The sequence below is a fragment of the Ailuropoda melanoleuca genome, chromosome 13 (genome assembly GCF_002007445.2).
Source record: "Ailuropoda melanoleuca isolate Jingjing chromosome 13, ASM200744v2, whole genome shotgun sequence".
Classification (NCBI taxonomy): domain Eukaryota; kingdom Metazoa; phylum Chordata; class Mammalia; order Carnivora; family Ursidae; genus Ailuropoda; species Ailuropoda melanoleuca.
In genome coordinates, this window is record NC_048230.1 from 5,543,516 (window position 1) to 5,565,120 (window position 21,605).

Here is a 21,605-nt window from a genome sequence, read left to right on the forward strand (position 1 = left end):
CAGTGACCACTATTGTGCCTCCATTGACCCTCGCAAGTGCTTCAGAGCACAAGAGGCGCAGAGGTCATGGCGCAGCCCGGAACAAGACTACAGAGGCCTCACAGCAAAGGGCTAGTCGGGCTCCCCAGAAGCACAGCCCCTTTATGAGTGAGGCATGTTGGTATGGTCAGAAAAGGAGTGCCAAACAGGCCCAAGGACTCCTTGGGGCATTGGCTTGTCCCAGCGTTCCCAAGCGCACCAACTTTCTCAGGGCTCTTCCCAGAGGCCGACTGGTGAGGAGCTGAGCAGAGCTGGGGAGGTGAATGAATCTTTGGGGCTATGATCTAAAGTGGCTTCTCTTGCAGGGCATGAAAAGCCAGACCTCGGAGTAACCTGTGTCACCACCCACTCAGGACCAAACCCTCGACTCCTGGGACATCCACCACGAAACGATGAGATTCACCCCTCCTCCCTCGCGACTGTCACAACAAGCCCAGCACTCGATGGGTTGTTATGGAGTTATTCCATATGGGAGGTTTCCAGTGGGAGCCAGCAGACAGACCACATACAACAAATAAGTTAGATACACTTCAGGAAGTGGTCGGTGTCATCGAGAAAAATCAGGCAAGACGCGCACTGGTAGAAAACAAGGGATAGGAGTGATCTTTAGATCAGGTTATCAGGGAAGACTGCTCAGAGGAGGTGACAATGGACCTGATGCTACAGTGATGTCCAAGGAGAAAGCACTCCAGGGAGAGGAAAAGGGAGTGCAAAGGTCAGACCAGAGCGAGCAAAGAGGAGAGTGAGAGAGATGAGGTCAGAGAGGCCAACAGAGGCCCAAGTGGGTGAGGAATCTGGCATTTATTTGGAAAGAAATGGGAAGCACTGGAAAATGACACGATCCAGTTTATGTTTCTTAGTGGGCACTCTGGCTGCTGTGTGGAAGTGGAATGATACAGTAGGGAGACAGTTAAGGGGCTGCTGCAAGAGTTCGGGCAAGAGGTATGCTGGCCTTGACTGTGGTGGTGCTGGTGCTGGGAGAGCGGGGACAGGTCTGCAGATCTGGGGGGGCGGAGCCCACAGGGCTAGCAAAGGGCTTGCACATGTGAGGGTGGGCAAAGGAAGACTCAGGGACGGCCTCTTGGGTTGTGGCTTGAGCAACTGGGTCGATGATGTCACCATTCTCTGAGATGGGCAGGGGTGGGAAGAAAATGTATCTCTGTGAATGGAAGGGGAAGAACAACAGCTCGGCCTGAAACATGCTCATTTCTGAGCCGCCTCATGATCTCCAGGTCACCGGGGAGGTCCCTGGGCAGCTGGAGACACTCCTACTCTTTCACCCTGACCCCATCATTCCCACCGAGCTCTCTGCTCTGTGTCTACCCCAGGGCCCCGGGCTGGGTAGCAGCCTGGTTCCCAAACCCCATCCGGCTCTTGGGCCATCCCACCTGCCTGACCCCTCACTTACCGCCAGCACCGATACCTCACTCCCGACCGCATGACTCAAACACCACCTGGCTCAGTATCTGCTATGCCTCTGGGCCTGGCTGGAAGACCCCTGTCCCAGCTGCCCCCACGGGGCTCTCCAGGGGCCTACACTCCCCTGCAGCCAGCCTCCGTGGTCCCAGCTTCTGCGATGGGCACACCTGGCTCCTCTCTCACAGACGGACCTTGGTGGAACTAGGTGTCCGGCACACTCCAGATCTCTGCAGATCCAAGGAAAGGCCTTGAGCAGCTAAGCCATCCACCAGAGGTGGCTCGGGCCCTCGAAAGAAGTTAGAACGCACAGTCTGGAGCCCAGCAGACCTGGGTCTGAACCTCAAGAGCGTCCCTGTTACCAGCTCTGGACCATCACAGAGCCCTGCTCTGAACCTGTGGTTCTCGTCTGTCAAGTTAGGGATGACGCTAGTGAGACACTGGGCAAGTCACTACGTCTGTGAGGCCCCGGCACCCTCCACTGCAAGCTACAGACACAGCTGTGAGGAGAGGCTGCTTTCCGTCTCTGAGACTAAGGGAGGGGCGGGGTAGAGGCTGGGTTGGCTGGGGGGCAGGGGGGACCACTCAACTCTCCCTAGCTCCCAAGTCCATGATTTTAAACACGTCACCACAGACAACCATTACATGTTGAGATCTCCTTCCTGGGTGGCAGAAGGCTGTTAGACAGGTGGATGGGGAGACGTGGCCCCCCGTACACGTGTGCGTGTATAAGTGTTAACAATGCCCCAGGAAACTCCATCTCACAGGGCAGGCTCCCTCGACCTTCACAAAGACCAGCTCCTTCCTGCCAGCTTTGCTTTTTTTTTTTTTTTTTAAGATTGTATTTATTTATTTGACAGAGAGAAGGAGGGAACACAAGCAGGGGGAATGGGAGAGGGAGAAGCAGGCTTCCCACTGAGCAGGGAGCCCGACCCGGGGCTCGATCCTCGGACCCTAGGATCATGACCTGAGCCAAAGGCAGACGCTTAACCCCTGAGCCACCCAGGCTCCGCTTCCTGCCAGCTTTGTAACTGCCGGCCTGCACCACAAATATGAGGGCTGCCGGGGCCAGGCCAGGCCAGACACATGTGACGTGTTAACAGCACGCCATGGGTCCCCCCCCCATTTATCCCCATGTACTCCCACTCCTCCTCCCCATGACAGGACCTTTAATGACTGCGTCACTTCCTGTCCAGGAAATCTCTCCTAGGGAAAATTCCTAGATATACAAAGAACTGCATAAATCATATTAACCCCTGTGTTACGTCTAATAGCCAAGGATGGCATAAGCCTCTGGCTGATAAACCACATCCCACACGTGCTATCAAACATCAAGCAGCTACTTTAAAGGGGGGGGTGATTAAGTGTGCCAGTACGAAGAAAACACGCTGGTTAGCAAGAGCGAATCAAAACTGCTTATTCAGGATGGTTTAAACCAGGGTTGCCCAAGAGAAATTTAATGCAAGCCACATACTTAAAGCTTTGAGTCGCCACATCTAAAAAAGTGAGTATATATGAAATTATTTTTAACAACATTTTATTTAGCTTAATATACCCAAAACAGTGTCATCTTCAATGTGTACTAAACATGAAAAGTTATTAATATGATACTTTTTTTCTGTATGAAGTCTTCAGAATTCAGCAACTCTCTGGATTTCTATCTTTGAAATCACAGCACATCTTAGTGCGGATCTGCCACATTCCAAGTACGTAATAGCCATGCTGGCTAGTAACTACCTTATGGCACAGGTCTGACCCATTAGAAATTTTAAAAAGGGGCGCCTGGGTGGCACAGCGGTTAAGCGTCTGCCTTCAGCTCAGGGCGTGGTCCCGGCGTTATGGGATCGAGCCCCACGTCAGGCTCTTCTGCTATGAGCCTGCTTCTTCCTCTCCCACTCCCCCTGCTTGTGTTCCCTCTCTCGCTGGCTGTCTCTATCTCTGTCAAATAAATAAATAAAATCNATAGCAAACTCTTAATGATCATGGACTTTCACTGAGTAGTGGGAATATACATGCGATTTTTTTTCCTCCTCTGTTTTCTAAAGTGTCTATAAATAATCATATTGCTTTTAAAACAATAGCAAGAGCAATCTTTTTAATTTTAGAACCAAAGGGATTTAAAAGACCTGACTGGGGGGCGCCTGGGTGGCACAGCGGTTAAGCGTCTGCCTTCGGCTCAGGGCATGATCCTGGCGTTATGGGATCGAGCCCCACATCAGGCTCCTCCGCTATGAGCCTGCTTCTTCCTCTCCCACTCCCCCTGCTTGTGTTCCCTCTCTCACTGGCTGTCTCTATCCCTGTCAAATAAATAAATAAAATCTTTAAAAATAAATAAATAAATAAATAAAAAAATAAAAGACCTGACTGGGTGAACTGCACCTGCTATGCACTCATTTATTGATGCCTCACGAGAGCTGTCCTGTGCTCCCGACACCTGGCATAGGACACCCTCTCCACGTTCACTGGCTGATATTTCGTTGGGGGGGGCGGGGGTGTAGGCTGGATGGATAGGAAGAGGGAACCGAGGAGGAAAAAGAGTGCATTACAGCAGACACAAGAGAAAACTAAACTCAGACTCTTGTTTCCAAATCCCAGAGCAATCACTTGCTAGCTGTAGGACTTCAAACAAGTCATGTACCCACTCTGTGCTTTAACCTCCTCAAGTATGAAATAGCAACAGTGACAGTAATTCCTTCACAGGGTTTTGCGAGAATTAAGTGAGATTATCTAGACAAAGTGTTTAGCACGGTGCCTGTCACACAGCCAATGTTTCTAGAAATGTTGGCGGGCTGTCCTTACGTGGGGAATCAATGAACCATCAGTGTGGTCAGGCTGTCCAGCTCATTAAGCAGTGGCACCAGGACGCAGGCTAGAGCCACACTTACCCTGGGTCCCTCCCACGGCCGCTGTCCTCCTGGGTCCCCTCTGTGACAGCAGAGAGCGTGGCCTTTCGGTCACGGTCCCAGTGGAGCTAGTTCCTGGCTTTGTGTGTGGTCCCTCTGCTTAACAAGCCCCCACCCAACCATTCACCCCTCTCCCCGCCCCAGGTCCCACAACCCGCTTACCTGTACCACCTCCGGCCTCACATTGAAGGTACACAGCCAGTCACTGAAGCGAGGGTAGCTGTTGAGTTCCGAGGTCCTCTCGCCAGGGGCCACGCTCAGTTTGCACTGCTGCTGCTTGCAAATGTAGCGGACCAGCTTCGCCTGTGGGAGCCCAGGAAAGAAAAGGCCGGTTCATTCGGGCCGCCCCCTGCCGTCATTCCAACACCAGTGAAGTAGGAAATGGAGGGTGGAGGAGAGGAGAAGGGTCTGAAAAAGCCAGCAGGAGCCCTGGAGAGCCCCCCATGACCCCCTCCTCATTCCAAGGCTGGCTGACACTGCCTCACCTCCAGGACCAAGATCCTCAGAGAGCGATGGGCAACACTGGTCAGGAGAGAGAAGGGGGTTAAGACAGAAGAAGGGCTTCCCGGGGGCACCTGGGTGGCTCAGTTGGTTAAGCATCTGCCTTCAGGTCAGGTCATGATCCCAGGGTCCTAGGATCGAGCCCTGCATCAGGCGCCCTGCTCAGAGGGGAGCCTGCTTCTCCCTCTCCCTGATGCTCTCCCTGCTTGTGCTCTCTCTCTCTCTCTATTTCTATCAAATAAATAAATAAAAATCTTTATTAAAAAAAAAAAGAAGGGCTTCCTGCCTGGGGAGGGGCTGGGCAGTGAGCGTATGGCAGATGTGGGGGTTTGGAGAGAATGAGTCTCCCACTTAGGAGGCTTCCCACCTAGAATCAGACTGCTTGGGTTGGGATCCGGGGGCTCAGGCACCCCCTAGCCCTGTAACCTTGGACAAGTTACTGAACCCCCACACCCAGGAAAGCCTCAGTTGCCTCTTCCAGAAAATGGGATAACAACAGAACCTCCTGGGGCGCCTGGGTGGCTCAGTCATTAAGCGTCTGCCTTCGGCTCAGGGCGTGATTCCAGGGTCCTGGGATCGAGCCCCGCATCGGGCTCCCTGCTCCACTGGAAGCCTGCTTCTTCCTCTCCCACTCCCCCTGCTTGTGTTCCCTCTCTCGCTGGCTGTGTCTCTCTCTGCCAAATAAATAAATAAAATCTAAAAAAAAAAAAAACGAGAACTTCCCTCTCAGGGAGGCTGAGAAGAAATGAAGCACTTGGTGTGTGCCTGGCACATGCGAGCACACCCGGTGCCGGCCATGCCTGTTGGGATGTGGCATGACTGGCCAAGGTCCTTCACCTGGGCTCACCAGTAGGCTTTCAAGAAGCACACCCTAAAATGTATGCAAATTTCAGAGTACGAGTCCGTGCATTTTCCAGGGGAACGATGTCTACAGTTTTCAAAAGCCTCTCAAAAGGCTAAAACCTCAAGGTGAGTTTAAAGGAGGACAGCCTGGCTTAGTTCACCCTGGTGCTCTCTCTGACAAACCCCTGGCTCCGACCAGGTGCCTGCACAGTACTGAGGAATGCGGGATGTGCAGGGGAGGCCCCCACCCAACCTCAGTCACGGCTCAGGGCTGGTTAAAAGAAGGGTGAGCAGAACCAATGGAAATGAGCTCACAGCCCCAAGAGGAGGACCAGGGAGCTGCCAGGCTCAGCTGACATCCAGGGACCCAGGGACCCCGTGAGGGCTCCTGTCACGTTGGGGAAACTCTAACGGCCTCCTCTTGATGACTTTCAAGCTTCCCCAGAGGCATGCACCACCTTCAAAGTCCTGTGCAGGGACCCTGCCGAGCGGAGCCACTTCCCACTCCCACCTCTCCTCAAGGGTTTTTCTTGTTAATTCCTTCCTTCCTCATCTGCAAATTTCTCAGCGGATTTCTCTAAAGGGTAAGGACTCTCTTTGTTACTCACAATACTAAAAAGTAATAATAATTAATGATATAACATTTCAAATATCTAGAAAGGCTCCCAAATTGGTAATAGGAGTCTTGGCCATTTAGGGACCACAGAACCCTCCAGCAGTCTAGGGAGGTCCCCAGTCCCTTTCTAAGAATAATGCTTCAAATGAAACACTTAGGATTATAAAGAAACCAACTCTATTTAAACACATTTCTCAAAATATTACTTAGAATGGTGATAGAGGGGGCACCTGGGTGGCTCAGTCAGTTGGGCATCTGCCCCTGGGATCGGGCCCCGTGTGGGGAGCCTGCTTCTCCCTCTCCCTCTGTCTCTCCCCCTGCTTGTGTGCTTTCTCTGTGTGTGTCAAATAGAGTACTAAAATAAAAGGCCGCCACCTTTCCTTCTTTCTTTAAAAATTTATTTATTTGAGTGAGAGGTGGGGGAGGGGCATGAGCAGGGGGAGGGGCAGAGGGAGAGCCCCAAGGCGACTCCATGCTGAGCACGGAGCCTGAGGTGGGGCTGGAACCCAGGACCCTGAGATCATGACCTGAGCCGAAATTAAGTCGGATGCCTAACCAGCTGAGCCACCCAGGCGCCCCTAAAAGCCCTTCCTTATTCTAGCATGAAACAATAGCTGGCCGTGGGTCTCATAACTAACATAGCTTTGAACTTGTGACAAGCATAAACTACTTTTTTAGATATCGCCACGACTGTAACATAATATGCAAACAGCTGTGCTTTTTGCCGGCGACCGAGTCACACATATGGGCCTTGTTGCCTACATCCAAACTGCATAACATATTAAATTCCAGTTAAGGTTAGTGAAACTAAAGGTTCTACTTTTTTCCCCTCCAAACTCACGGACCCCCTGAATTCATCCACAGACCCCAGGTAAAGGATCCTTGTAGGACGCCTGGGTGGCTCCGTCGGTTAAGCATCTGCCTTTGGCTCAGGTCATGATCCCAGGGTCCAGGAAAACAGACCTACACGAGGCTCCCTTGTCACCTTGTCTGCTTCTCCCTCTCCCTCTGCCCTACCCTCCCCTACCCCCACTCATGCTCTTTCTCTTTCTCTCTCAAATAAATAAATAAAATCTTAAAAAAGAAAAAAAGAATCCTTGTGAGGCATGAAACAAGACCCAAACGGACAACAAAACCATTGCTTCTCTATCGGCCTTTCTGAAATTTCCCCTAGAAGCCTCAGTCCTGGGCTCGCAAAAGGAAGGGCACCAGCCCCCTCATGTGGCCCTGAGCACTGTTAAGTCCTGCCACCCTCAGAGGGCTCAGTGGCAAGTGGGCACAATTGCTAGGGAGGGAACAGCAAGTCAGAACAAAAATTATTCCCAATTCCCAGTTTCGATAGAGACACGGACACGGAGGCAAAGCCCGGCCTTCCTGCAGCACGTGCCCTACGTACCCCAAGCTGACACCGCTAATAGACACTCTTTACGCCCCTGCACACCACTGCTCATGGAACACTCCTTGCTGAGGCTGGCAAGCCCGCGTCATCCTGCAAGAGGTGCTTTCGCTGTCCCACCGTGGGACTAAGCCCCGGGGAACACTGTCAGCCACGGTGAACAAACAAAAAGGTGTGGGTGCCACTTTTATCCTATAGAGTTAGGTAAAGGCACTCGTGTCCCTCGTCCAGCCTCCCCCCCACAACCATCCATCCCTCCCAGGATGACCAGAGGCCAGTTCCAAAATCAGGGCCCCCAACCTTCCTTCCCAGACTCATCTCCACTCCAGCCCCGGCCCACCCTGCCCTGCAGGAGCACACTCATCTACGAGCTATTTCCCCAAGACTTCCAGTACTGTCCTACCCCTGGGCCTCTGCTCCAACGCCCGCAGTCCCCTCCTCCTCCAGCCAGTGTCCTCAGGCTGGGTGACTGGGTAAGACTTCCCAGGCCTACTCATAATCCCCGTCTCCCCTTGTGCACATGGGGTCTATACCGCTAAGGCAGCCCTTGTCACGGTGGCCTCACATTCACACTTCTGACCCGGTCGCCCCCAACAGATGTGAGGTCGCAGGGCGGCAGACACAGCACCAGGCTCCGGAGATGAACCGCATCGGGGTTCAAATGCAGGTTCTGCCACTTAACAGTTACGTGACCTCGGGGAAGTTGGTCCATTTTTCTGAGTTGCGGTTCTCTCATCTGTACAACAGGCGTGGCGACATCGAGCCCATGGTCTGTTGGGGGGACTGAACTATGGTACAGAAAATCCCCAAGGCTACATAAGTCCCTAAATCAGTACCTATCGGGGCAGGGACTGTGTCCACCTCATGCGGGACTGTCCCCACACGCCTACTAGGATATACAATGTGCTCACAACGGCTTGAGGAAGGAGAGAGGCAAGGACACACACGGGCCTCATCCCCGCATTGAAGTGCTTCTCACAGACGCTCTTTCCCTCCATCCAAGCTGCTCTCCAACCACAGCTTCGAAGAGCTGACCAAAGACAGGGCCAAACATCAGATAACTGGACGGACTCAAAACCGTTCTTTTCCGCATGAGACCGGTCGGGCTGCAGGCACTCACAGCAGCAGCAGGGAAGGCTGTCCGCCACGGGCGTGAGAACTGAGGGCCAGGCCCCGGGGAGCCAGTTAAGAACATGTCCACTCTACACACCACTTTGGCCACCACAGGTCAACATGAAGACTGGCCAACCTGGCCTCCACAATGAGCCAGGGTTGAAGCTTTCTCGACTTCAGCCCCCTCCCGCATATCCAGCCCCTTTTGGCCTCAAGTCCCTCTGCCCAGAAGGCTCTTCCCGTGACCCCTGGGCCACAGCTCAGCTTAGAACTCCATCCTTCCAGGGAGCACCACCCACGCCCTTCAGTCCTGCTCCTCAGCCTCCCCCTGCCCGCCTCCCCCACCAGAGCACGCACCCAAGTTCTAATATTGGGCTCGTCTGTCTCCCGCCTTAGACTGTACAGTCCACGAGGTCAGGTGCGTGTCTGTGCTCTGGGCCCCCACTAGGAACCAGCAGGGCCCCTGGGGCACACGGTTTGCCCCTGTGGAACCTTTGCTGGATGAATGGACACATGAACACACGAGACATCTTGCAGGCCTGACAGGTACGCACGTTTACCAGAAGGATCGCAGAAAACGAAGGCCAACTGCACAAGCGGTCACTCAGGAGCTTGAGAGTCTCAAAAAGCAAGGCAAGTTCCCCAGAAGGGGAACAAGTGGCTTCTTTTCTTAAAGGCTGCTGGAGATCCCCGCTGGACGGCACGGAGCAGTCCCACGGGGAGGACGATGCAGAACTTGAAGGGACTCCTCACTACACCCAGTTAGCCACCCATACGCCTGGCCGGCTGTGCTGAGACAAGGCCAGGGGGAGACACCCAGTGCGTGGTGACCCACCTGCCAGCAGGTCTGATGTCCCGGCGGCTGCTCTCCCACAGAGCTTGTAAAGAAAGGACAGCTACAGGTTTGGTTTCTGCTAAAGTCGCCAAGCTATTCTGATTCACAAAGAATGCACGGACCCAGGGTGTACCAGCTTCCAGCTGAGCGAGACAAGTCCACCTCACTTTTTGGAAAGTTGGCCACAGTCGCAGAAGCACCCGGGGGCTACTTTCCCAGACAAACCGCAGTGGGGGACCTGCCAGCCCAGCTCCAGGGGCCGACAAGGGGACCGTTCAGAGGCAGTGTCATTTTTTCTTAACCACAAAACCGCAAGATATAAATTTTCCGGAATAGGAAAGCACCTGGGGTTTCAGCGAAGGGACCAGCAGCAAGAGGGAAAGAGTCATTAGCTCTGGGGCCACGAGGGAGGACCCTGGGCTGGAAGTGAAGTCTCAACCCCCACCCCCAATATTCTTTTGCTTCACTGAATGTGTGTCCCACCCCTGCCCCGACATTCAGCCTGGCTTAACAGCTGGTAGGCAGTACCAGCCACAAGGGTACACAGGAGGCACTCACTAAGTGTCCCCCCAGATCAAGGATCTTGGGGGAAATCCCCCTTAGCTCAGCTTCAATCTCACCACCTATAAAAAGGGTATCATTTTATGCAAGTTGGGGCCAAGTGAGTCACCATATATAAAACTGCTTGGAATAAGGGGGAAAAAAAAATGACAGGTCTTACTACATTACTGTCGGTTACTCCAACCATATCCAAGAGGCAACACTCGGGCTCAAGACAGATGGGCCTGGCCTCTCAGCCCCTTGCCACCACACTCCCTCTGCGAGGGGACGCAGATTTAGCCTGTCAACCTTAGTTTCACCACCTGTAAAATGGGACTGATCAGCCTCAAAAGGCTGTTGTGGGGATTTACGTGAGAAAACAGGGAGGTAAAATGTTCAGCAAAGTGCCTGGAAGAAGGAAAGCACGCGCTTGGTGGCGGTGTCCTCACCAAGCCAAGCCTTCGGGTTCTCTTACAGCCTCTCTGGGCAACAGGGCAGATGTAGGTGGGATTGTACCCGTTTCAGAGACCAGGGTTAAAGAAGACCCGGATGGCTGGCATCGGTCCTCAGGACAATGCTGGTGGAACTCACAGGTCTGGTATATTTATTTTAAAGGCATGAGGGCCAGGACCTGGCTCACGTGTTGACTCCAGCGAACACAAGCCCTCCCTCTGCCACTCACACATCCACCGTGAGCACCTGAGGGCGTGGCCGGAGCGGGGGCGGCATCAACTCCGGAGTGCCCCATCTCATCTGGCATCCTGACCAACCGCAGATATAATAGCTCTCACCCCTCCAGGTGCTCTAGCATGACTCCAACACGGGCCTCCCAAACGGAGGTTGCCGTAAGCAAGCATGGCTTCTGTTGCGGCGGGAGCTGTTAGACATCTCTGGAGAGCAGACACCTGTCAGAGCTCCCAAAGTACATGCCAGCAGGAGAGAGAAACTTCCGCAGGAACGGGAAGCCGCTCCCAGAACTCAAGGGGCCCAGGAACCTGAGAGACCTTCCACGTCTGCTCTGCTCAAAGCTCGTCCCATCATGCCTCTGTGTTAGGCATCCACCGCTGCCAAGTTCACCCTTCAGAGAGCATCCCAGCTGTCCCAGGCAACCCGAGCCCGGCTGACCTGGGACATGTGCTCCTCTGCAGCCAGAGTACCAACGTGCTTTGGAAGCAGCCACAGCGGGGTGGGATGGTAGCTGCCTGCCTCCAAAAGAGAGAGGTCAACGCTGGCTGAAGTGGCTGTCCCAGCAGAAACCTCCCGCAGGCTCCCACAGGGCAGTGGGACGGGGGCCAGCCATTGTGCCTGACCGGCGGGGCGGTGAGCTGGTAATGACCGGGCAAACATCCTACCCGTGGTCACGCACGTGCCCACGCCTCCCTGTACCACCGGCACCTGTTCCAATTGGTCGGGGGCCACACCTCCCATTGTCCACTGTTCCATCACCCGGAGAGGGAAGCACAGGCGTAGCAGCCAGGCAGACTGAAGTGCCAGCCCTGGTGTTCTCACTTCCCCGCGGTGTGGCCGTGCCCAGTTACTTCATCTTAGTTTCCTCACCCGCAGACTGGAGGAAACGGCGCATGCTCCATAGCACCGCTGAAAACTCGAGGTGGGATTCATGCATGCAAGGTGCTCAGGCCGACAGCCAGCACAGGTGAACTGCTCACTGAACAGGATGCTCCTGTTCAGCCTGCAAGCACAGGAGGACGAGCTTCAAGACTTTCGGCATCTGGATTTACTCTTTATGCAGGCTTTTGCACCCCTGCAGAAAACACGGCTTTGCAGACAACTGGCTTTGCAAAAAAAAAAAGGCACCTATCCCCTAACTGTGCATGGCCTGGGATGGGGAGGTCCCCATTTGGTTGACCCCAAATCTGTGATCCAGGCTATGGAAGCAGACAGATGCCAAGACATCTGTAACCCTAACTCTGCCTCAGGCATTGGCCACTGAGCAGATGGTTGCCTTCTCAGTGTCACAGGTTCTCAGGGCTCAAGCAGGGCAGGCAGTACAGTCTACAGGGACAAATGTGACAGAGGCTGAAAGATAAATGGACACATGAATCCCAGGCACAGACAGGGATGGACTCCAGATTCCCGGGCACAGCAACGGGCTCTCTCAATTATGCCTATCATGTCATTATTCAATTAGCCCTAGTAGTTAGCACAAGCTCTTCTATTTACATAGTAACTCACTTTCTCTCCCTGGATTCTCAATGAAAATTCCAGGAGGTAGGAATTGCAGACCCCTGAACGCACAGGAGTGTGTCCCAACCTTCACATAACCCCAAAGCTGGCAATGTGCCTCAGCATCTATCATTCTCCCCACAAAACACAGTCGAGCATAAATGAAGACACCACAGACCCTTCTGGACTCTTGGTGGGAGTACTCTGTACTCAACATCAAGTCGAGAAAATCAGAGCTGTGCCAAGACGTGGAAGCTGGGCAGCGGGCCTGGCTCACTCACTGACTAAGGGACACCCGCCCACCCTGCACACAGCCGTGTGTGATTCTGAGCCCAGCCTCAGCACACTGGCGAGTATGGCCCATCGCTCAGGGTCACTCGCAAACTGTCAAACCACATATGCTAAACCCATGAGCCTTAGGGGTGTATTTCATTATTTGCATCTCACGAATGAGGAAGCTGGTGCGCCAAGAGCTTTGTAACTTTCCTGAAGCCCGTGGTTAGAGAAGGTGTTCAGACCTCAACCCAACACTGTGCCATGCCATCTCCCAGAACAATGACTCCCGCTACCCACCCCCCAGCTCATCGAGCAGTCCTGGCCAGCGTGAGATGTCAGAGGCAGGGCCTACCGCTCTTGTGGTCAGAAGCCCCAAACCCAGCAATGCCCAGCCTGCAACGGGTGGTAAATCCTCTGAATAAATGCCACAGACTTCCCCACTCTCCAAATGTGTCCAGTCACTCAAGCGGGCCACCAGCTCTGATCCTAACTTGCAAAACCTATCATCTGGGCTACACCCGATCCCTGGCTCCAAACCAGCTCTGAATTCACTAAAACTAGCCACCACCCTGGGACACCTGGGTGGCTCAGTCAGTTAAGCGTCTGCCTTCAGCTCAGGTTCCTGGGATCGAGTCCCACATCGTGCTCCGTGTTCAGAGGTGAGCCTGTTTCTCCCTCTGCCTGCCTCTCCCCCTGCTTGTGCTCTGTCTCTGACGAATAAATAAATAAAATCTGTAAAAAAAAAACCAACCAACCAACCAAACAAACAAAAAACTGCCCAGTACCTAGAGCCACCCCTTTCAAGGATATCCCAGATTCTTTGCAGAATGAGGTGAGAGGCACCTGGATGGCCACTTTGGACCAGGCACCTGGATGGCCACTTTGGACCAGCCTCCAGTTCGCCGACAACTATGGGACCCTGACTCCCTCCTCCATGTGGGCAACACCGTACTCTTTAAGAAGATGTTGACAGCGGGCTTTGCTAGTGCCAAGCCCCTGTCCACCCCATCCCAAACTTCAGGGAGTTGCTAAAGCTCTTGAGACTTACTCCCATCTTCCCTAGATGGTTCCTGAAACTGCTGCTCCTTCCCAGGCACCTCTGGCCCTGCCAGGCCTTGGGGCTGTTCTTCTTATTTTTCCTACCCCCTCCCCAAAGCCAGAGTGCACTTCTGCGGACTTCCTGCCAGCCCAGCCAGCTAAGGCGTCTGCTCTGGCTGCCATGGCCAACGTGTTGCAAAATGATTTCTGAGAATGTAAGGAGGCCTCTGGAGGTTGTGACGCAGCTGACAGCTCCACACACAGGCACGGGCTGACCACAGCACTCAGCTCCAAGAGCACCAGAGGCAGCCCTGGGTCCCCAGCACTGCTGAGCCTCCCAGAGCCCTCGAGGGGACCCAGTGGGGCTGTTCTTGGTGAGCAAGGGGCAGAGAAAGCAAGAGTGCCAAGCCAGTGGGGCGAGGAGAAGAGAAAGTGACCTCAATTCCTAGGCTGGGCATTTTGCAACCAGCCATCCTCGGCCCGGCTCTGTCCCGCGCCTGTGCTCTCCTGGGGAAGCTGCCAGCCGTGTGCATTTGTGCGGAGACAATCTCCCCGCCAGGCCTCCCACCAGCAACCCTGCCCTGACGTCAAACTCAGAGTCGGGGAACTTCAGATACAAACAAACAAGTCTGCCCCAGACCACAAGTGGAGCTGTTCCCAAGGAGGCCAGAGATGACGGGGCCACAGCTGGGAACTCAGGGCTCCCTGCCCTTCCTTGACTCCACTGGAGCTAGGGACTCCGAGGCCTGAAAAGAGGCTGCGGGTGGGAGCCTCAGGCCCAGGCTGAGACCAAATGCCATCCGTGTCTGGCCTCGGTGATGGATGTGAGTGCCAGCTTGGGACCAGTGAGCCCGTCCAAAGTACAGTGCAGTCAGCACCCCCTTAGATAACATCACCGGCTGTCGCTGCCCTGGTACTAAGTACGAGTATGCAGGGAAAGGAGAGACGGATGTGACTAGGAGGTATGCACAAAGCTTCCTGGGAAAGAGAGAGCTGGAGCCAGGCCAGGGTGGATGGCTCCAGACGGGGGTTTTCTAGGCAACACCCCCTGTTCCATGGCAGGCTCCGCCGCAGTCATGAGACTTGACAGGAAAGATTTTCAAGAGGAAGGCAGTTCCCTGACCTAAATATGCTCAGCCAGCCTCCACCTGAGGAGCCACGGGCGAGTCAGACACACATGCTCTTCAGAAAGCAGCCTCTAGCTTGGAGAGCTAGTGAAGCGATTGTATTGGGGCTACCTTTCCAGTTTTGCTTCGTGCCCCGATTCAATCCTCTAAGCCCCCAGGACTCTGTGTGTTTTCGAACCGGCAGTCCCAGGGGGGCTATGGGACAAAATGAACTAAATCATGAGAAAGCAAGACACCGGCGTCATCCCCTCACAGCCCTGGGCCTCAACTGCACAAAGGAAGGGAAGGAGAACCTCTTTCTATAACCTTCTATCTAGAATCCTCCATGATATAATATAAAGCTCTATCTATAATCGTGCAACAAGTCGTCAGGAGACTTCTTCCCAATGCCAGGTACCGTGACACAGTCCTAAGCCACCTAGTGCAGGTGACAGACTTATCCGTGAACAGGCCTCACCAGAGGACTGTGGGAAGCAAAGAAAGGGAGCGCGTGTGTCCACCCCATGAGCATTCCCCGCCCCCCCAGTCTCAATGCTCGGTGCTTCTGCGGGGAAACCGAGGGGAGGGCAGGCACAGGTGTTGCCCACAAACCAGATTCCTAAATGACGCAGCCTCTGTCTCCGTTCAAACACTCACTCCATCTGCCTGACTGAAGCTCGCCAGGCCCGCAAGGCATGGCTTAGCCCATAACCCCTCAAGTACTAAAGGTAATCCGAGAGAAGTCCTGACACTACATCCCGGAGGGGACATGGGTGTGAATTACTGAATGGGGACCCAGAAAAAAAGGCAGAGGCACAACCTAATGCAAGGGTGGAGTCCTGCCAATGGGACCACCCCCTTAACAATCCTCACCCCCTCAGCCCCTGGAAGCTTCTAGAAGGAAGGGATGGGAGAGGGGAAGCATTTCCAATTCTGATCTGGAAGCACCTGCTGTGTGTAGGACACTGTGCCATATGCCGGGGACATAGAAGGGTTTTCTCTCCAGAAGCAGGACAGGACTGTCTGCCTACCAACTCAGGTCACCACAGAAAAGGATAAAGGGCTATGGAGGGAGTAAGGGTCAAGAGCAGGTGAGTGCCACGGACAACCAGAGGTCAACTGATGTGATGGCAAACTCCCCCAAATGATGATAGCCTCTGCCTTAGGCATTGCTCATGACCTACCTAATGTCCATTCCTGACTCGCTCCTCACTCACAGACCGATTCGGTTTTGTCACCGTGCCCGGTGATGAACGGGTCTGAGTCAGTGTTTCTCTACGCTGACTTCACATCACACTAACACAAGCCCCAGCCTCGATTCCCATGGGACAGGGTCCCAGCATGGCTGTGGCCACGTCCAGCCTCCCCTGTAGCTATGTGTGACAGTTCTGGTCAGAAGGACACGAGGACCTATCCACTGGACTGCTGGGAAGGGTCTGTTTTCCTCACAAGTGGGGCAGTCTCTGGGGCTGTCCAGCACCTCCTTTCTGCTTTAAAGATCTGACTGCCAAAAGTTGTCCAGAGAACCAGAGACAGCAGCACTGTTCAGTGGCTGTTAATACATAAGCCACTTAACCCCAAACTTCTCACTATAGAAGAAACCGAATGGCCTATTTTTTGAAGTCCTATTTTCTGCTACTTGCAAAGGAAAGCGGTCCTTTCTGCTAACGCTTATTAAGCCCACACTATTTCAAACCTCCTTTTAAAGCTTCTAATTTAATGCTTCTAAGCCGAAGGCTTCCTGTTGGCTTCCAGAAAACCTACAAGAGGAAAAAGTATCCCTCCATTCTTCTTGGGACCACATGCTATCCAAAAGCATCCCTCCAAAAGTCCTTCTAAATTTCAAAGAGCAGCTATGTTTTTATGAAGTCCAATTTGCCCATTTTTTTTTCTTTTTTGGTTTGTGCTTTTCATTTCCTAAGCAATTTTTGCCAAGCCCACATTCACAAAGATGGTCTCCCCTATGCTCTGTAAGTTTTATAGTTTAATCTTCGTTTAGGGAGGTCTATGATCTACAAAATTTGAAGTAATGTTTGTATTCCAAGATGGCTTTTACCATAACCCTGCACTGATTTTGAAATTGGATATTCCTACGTGCCAGGCACTGTGCTTTGCATTTCATGTGTATTGTCTCATTCACGAGTCACATGAGACCTCTGATTGGGACTACTGTAGGGGCTCCTTGGACCCACCGGACCAGGACAGCTGATGTCACATGGAGCATGCCATCTCTGCCACTACAGAGGTTTACAAACCCAAGGAGACTGGGTCTAATTGTGGGGTGTGGTGCTAAGATCCTGGGAAGGCATCAACAGGTTGGGGTGGGCCATGATATATGGCACACAGACACAGGGTAAGGGACAGAGAAGGCACTTCGGGTGGGGGGCACAGCATGAGCAAAGACCAGAGTAATGACAGAAACTTTGGGGGGGGGGGACAGAATCCTAAGCAGGCTCCATGCCCATTGCCAAGCCTGACGCAGCGCTCAATCTCACGACCCTGAGACTATGACCTGAGCCGAAATCAAGAGTGGGATGCTTAATCGACTGAATCACCCATGCACCCGTGACAGAAACTTAAAAAAAAAAAAAAAAAAAAANAAAAAAAGATATAGCCAATAGCCAAAGAGTAGAAAGGATGGGAAAGAGCAGGAGAGCAAAGTCAGCCAGGGGGCAGGGCCCACACATACAGATCCAGGAAGGTTCTGGAAGGTCCCAGAATGTCACACAGAAGTATCTACACTCGATCTCACAGGCATGGAGAGGGAAGCAAAGGAAAACACGTGATCAGATTTGCATTTCTGAACGATCATCATTCTGGAAACCATGTGGAGGACAGACTGAAGTGGGTGTGGAGAAACCAGAGTCAGGAAAATCAATTAAAAAGTCACCGCAATTCAGCAAATGATGAGAACAAAAGGTAATTTCATTAGTGGCAACGTGGGTGTAGAGGAAGGAGCAGATTCTAGGGATGTTTTATTAGCATTTTTACTATAAAGACAAGACTTCCCTGATTGCTTGTCCAGGGAATGTCTGGCATACCAACCCCGTGGAATGCAGGAAACTGAAGAGCTGAGTTCCTCCAGCAGAAGGGCCAACAGAGCAGAGAGCCCATCTGTTTGATTCACTGGGCGCTTCAGGGGGGAGAGGGCCTGCTACCTGCTACCTGAAGGTCCAGCTCAGCAAAGCCATGTCAGGCCACAGGCAGCTCCCATCCCAGCTATCTCCCCTCTCCTGAGCTCTGCCCCCTCCTCTCCTCCCAGGCAGAGGGGAACCTCCCAGGCTGAGAACTTAAAAGCCCACTCCTCTAACAGTTCATCTCTAGTTTCCCTGCAGCCCCCAGGGGTGGGTCAGATAGACAGGGGCTAGAGAGGGGCAGCATTCGCCAGAGGGGCCAGACCCAAGAGGAGCCTTCTCCAGCCAGCGTAGGGCTGCTGGTTCTGTCTGGCCCTCTCCAACCTGTCTGTCAGGAAACATGCCACCCTCTTAAGGAGAGTGGGCCCAGTTGATCATGGGGATTAGTGTCAGATAGATCCAAGTTCAAGTCTCACCCGCACGCTAAGCTAAGGGACCATGAGCAATTGACACAATGTCTCTGAGCCTTATTTCCTGTTGTAAATGAGGCAGCCGGGTTGGGGGGGGCGGGGGGGAGCCTCAGAACATGGCTATGAAGACAGAAACGATACAATACATGTCCGGCAGCTCGTGTGCTGTAAGCGACTGGCAAATATTTGTCCCCATCTCCCTTCTCTGCAACCTCAATCATGGGAAAGGCTGGGCTTTGACAGCTGACAGGCAGACCCGGACAGGGGGTTGGGGGAACTCAAAAGGCAAGTGTCCCAATGCAGGTGTTGCTGATTGATCTATTGACACATCTGCCGTCCCCCCATGGGGGAACGAGAACGACCAGCTGCAGAAACAAATAGTTCCGAGCGCCAGGTAGTCTCCTCCGACCCCAACCCCAGGAGGGGACAGTAGATTAAAACTGAGCACTCCTGAAACACTGAGTTTTGCTGGGGTCACTCCTCAGATGCCTCGTAGGGAAAGGAGTCTGGGGGGTAGCTTGACAATGCCACCCACACCTCTTTTCTTAAGGGATCTGTGATGGCCATTCAATTACCCCTTATAAAATCTTCATAGCTCTCATTTTATCTGGGCAGAAGAAGGTAGGAAAAAAATACACACACACACACACACACACATACACACGGTTTGGGATGGAACTGCAGTGGGGCTGAGGTGATGTCAGCTCTGGGAGACAGGAGCAGCAGAAGACCACCCTCTCCGACAAGCAACAGCCAAAAACTACTGGATTTCTCCCCTGAGCCCTTCACACCTCAGCGGACACAGTGCTAACTGGGCTCACATCATCCACACATCCCATACGACCATGAGCAGAGAGTGAGAAAGGGCTCGGATAACAGAAAATCACTGTGGAGTCATTCCAGGAATGCCAGCCAGAGGGTCACGTGCTTGGGCTTGGAGCCCGGCAGACCTGAGTTCAAATCCCACCTCTACCTGCTGTCTAGTTGCCTTAACATGGGCAACTTGAGTTAACCTTTCTATGCCTCCGTTCTCTTATCTGTAAAATGGGGGGCGGGGAAGTACTACCTTTATGGGAGGAAAATGTAAAAATGGAAAGTGCTTAGCCCTAGGCCTGGTAGACTCTTAACACTCATCTCCCATCATTTTTATCATAAAAATTCCAGGACCTCAGGGCACCTGAGTGGCTCAGTTGGTTAAGCGTCTGCCTTCAGCTCAGGCCATGATCTCAGGGTCCTGGGATGGAGCCCTGCATCGGGGACCTTGCTCAGCAGGGAGTCTGTTTCTCCCTCTGCCCCTCCCCCCGCCCGTGCTCTCTCTCTCTCTCTCAAATAAACTCATAAAAAAAATTCCAGTATCTTACTATCATTGAAAGCAGTTAAATTCTGACATGTTTATTGCTTTAAGATTCTTAAACGTGTTCCTGAATGAGTCCATTTACATGGCAAACGCCAAGCTACTCCCATTTGTGCCTTGAAAGGGGTAGATGAAAACACGGTCCAGTGAGGCTAGAATACACTCAGCACAGTGGATGGCCTTCCTGACCCTCACTTGATTTCTAGGAGGTCAAGAGCAGCTCAACACACAAGCCAGACCATGCTACATGAACCCCTGCAAGTGGACTGAGCAGAAGAGCCAGGCAAACCGAACGGCTATGAAAATGCACGTAACCAGGGGCGCCTGGCTGGCTCAGTCAGAGGAACACGCAACTCTTGATCTTGGGGTCGTGAGTTCGAGCCTCACGCCGGGTGTAGAGATTACTTTAAAAAAAGTTTTAAATTAAGTCTTATAAAAAATGCATACAAGTTGAGGAAGCATGGGGCGGGGGGGCAGAGCAGCCATGGGGCCTGGCACACAGGCTGTTAACAGGGGCTGTTCTCTGACACAGCTCAAAGACAAAGGCACGCAAGAATGCACGCACACACGCACGCCCGGCACCCTGGACGAGCTCCAGCTGGACAGAGAGAGGACCCATTCCCAAACAAACAGAGCGGGTGTGCTGCCAACCTCCCCAAAATCAATGGACCACAACTTATTGCAGAAATCAGATCATAAGACTGACTAGGCGCTTAATAGGAGTCAGGCACCACTTTAAGTATTTCATCTACATTAAGTCACTTACATCTCATAACAAGCCTGTGAGAGAGGCCCTAACACTATCCCCATTTCACAGTGGGGTAAACTGAGGCCAAGGAGCAGTCCCAAGTCACAAGGCTACTGAGTAGCAGGATGAAAATCTGAAGCCAGGCAGTTTAACTGCTGAGTCCATGCTTGGAGCACAGACTAGATTACCTCCTTGACTGACAGGTGTTTGGGGGCACTTAGTGTGAGCCAGGGCTAAGCATCTCGGCGTGAGGATCGTCATTTATCAACAAGGATTCAGCGGTTCAGAGAGCCGACTCAAACCAGGAGGACCTAATGCCCCAGGCTGCCCCTCCTGACTCAATGCACTGCGTTTCATCTTATTGTAGGCCACCCCACACCAAACCCTATCCACCGTGCTCCACCAGCAGACACATCACTTAACACACCGCACAAACCCAGGTGAGGCTCTGCCACCCAGCCAGTAGGAGGCCAGAAAGTTCTAGAAGGCCTGGAGGACCAGCAGAGCCTGTAAGAGCACACAGTCCTTCCCTCCTCAGGGGCCTGCAATCCACATCCTACTCCTTCCTACCTGTCGGCAGAAAGTGACAGAAGAGCCTTCTGCTGGTTCCCCGATTGTGAGAGCTCTGCTAAGAGCTCTGCAGACTTTGCCGCTCGAGGCAGAGAGATACACACCAGCTCTTGCGTAAGACCCGATTTCGCTCACATGCAGACCTCAGGGCAAGCAGTGAGCTCTGCAGGCAGGGGTGCACTGCAGCCCCACAGAGCAGAGGTGCAGGCAGCCCACACGTTGGCCCCACTCCACATACAGGACCTCACCTACCCTACATCCCCAAGGAGGCCGGTTCTCCTATGACCCGTGACCCAGTACTTGAATTCACCCTCCAGATGGAGGCGAGCTCACCTAAGCAGAGCAAACTCCAGGCAAACCCCAAAGGGTTCTGGATCTCCTCCTGGCCACCAGTCCTTGCAGTCGGGCCTGACTGAGGACGACACCAACCAGGACGCCAACACCTCCCCTATTGGCAGGACTGGCCCCTCCTTGAGCTAATCTGAAATACCTTCCAACCACAAAATCCTAGAGTGTTCTAAAATGAGAAAGGCCTTCAAGGTCATCTCCTATATGTAACGAATAACCAGTGAGGAAACGAAGG

At 53.1% G+C, this 21,605-nt stretch overlaps 1 protein-coding gene across 5 annotated transcripts in view; it reads right to left on the reverse strand.

Moving 5' to 3' along the window:
* Positions 1 to 21,605, reverse strand: part of KSR1 (kinase suppressor of ras 1) — a 149,315-nt gene that overhangs the window by 66,004 nt on the left and 61,706 nt on the right. For all 5 annotated transcript variants that reach the window (XR_004619929.1, XM_019803315.2, XM_034641848.1 and 2 more), the window contains exon 2: positions 4,521 to 4,661. Coding sequence is in view for 4 of the 5 variants with exons in the window: in XM_019803315.2 (XP_019658874.2) it covers positions 4,521 to 4,661 (141 nt within the window). In the remaining variant the exon portion in view is untranslated. The remainder of the gene's footprint in view (positions 1 to 4,520; positions 4,662 to 21,605) is intronic.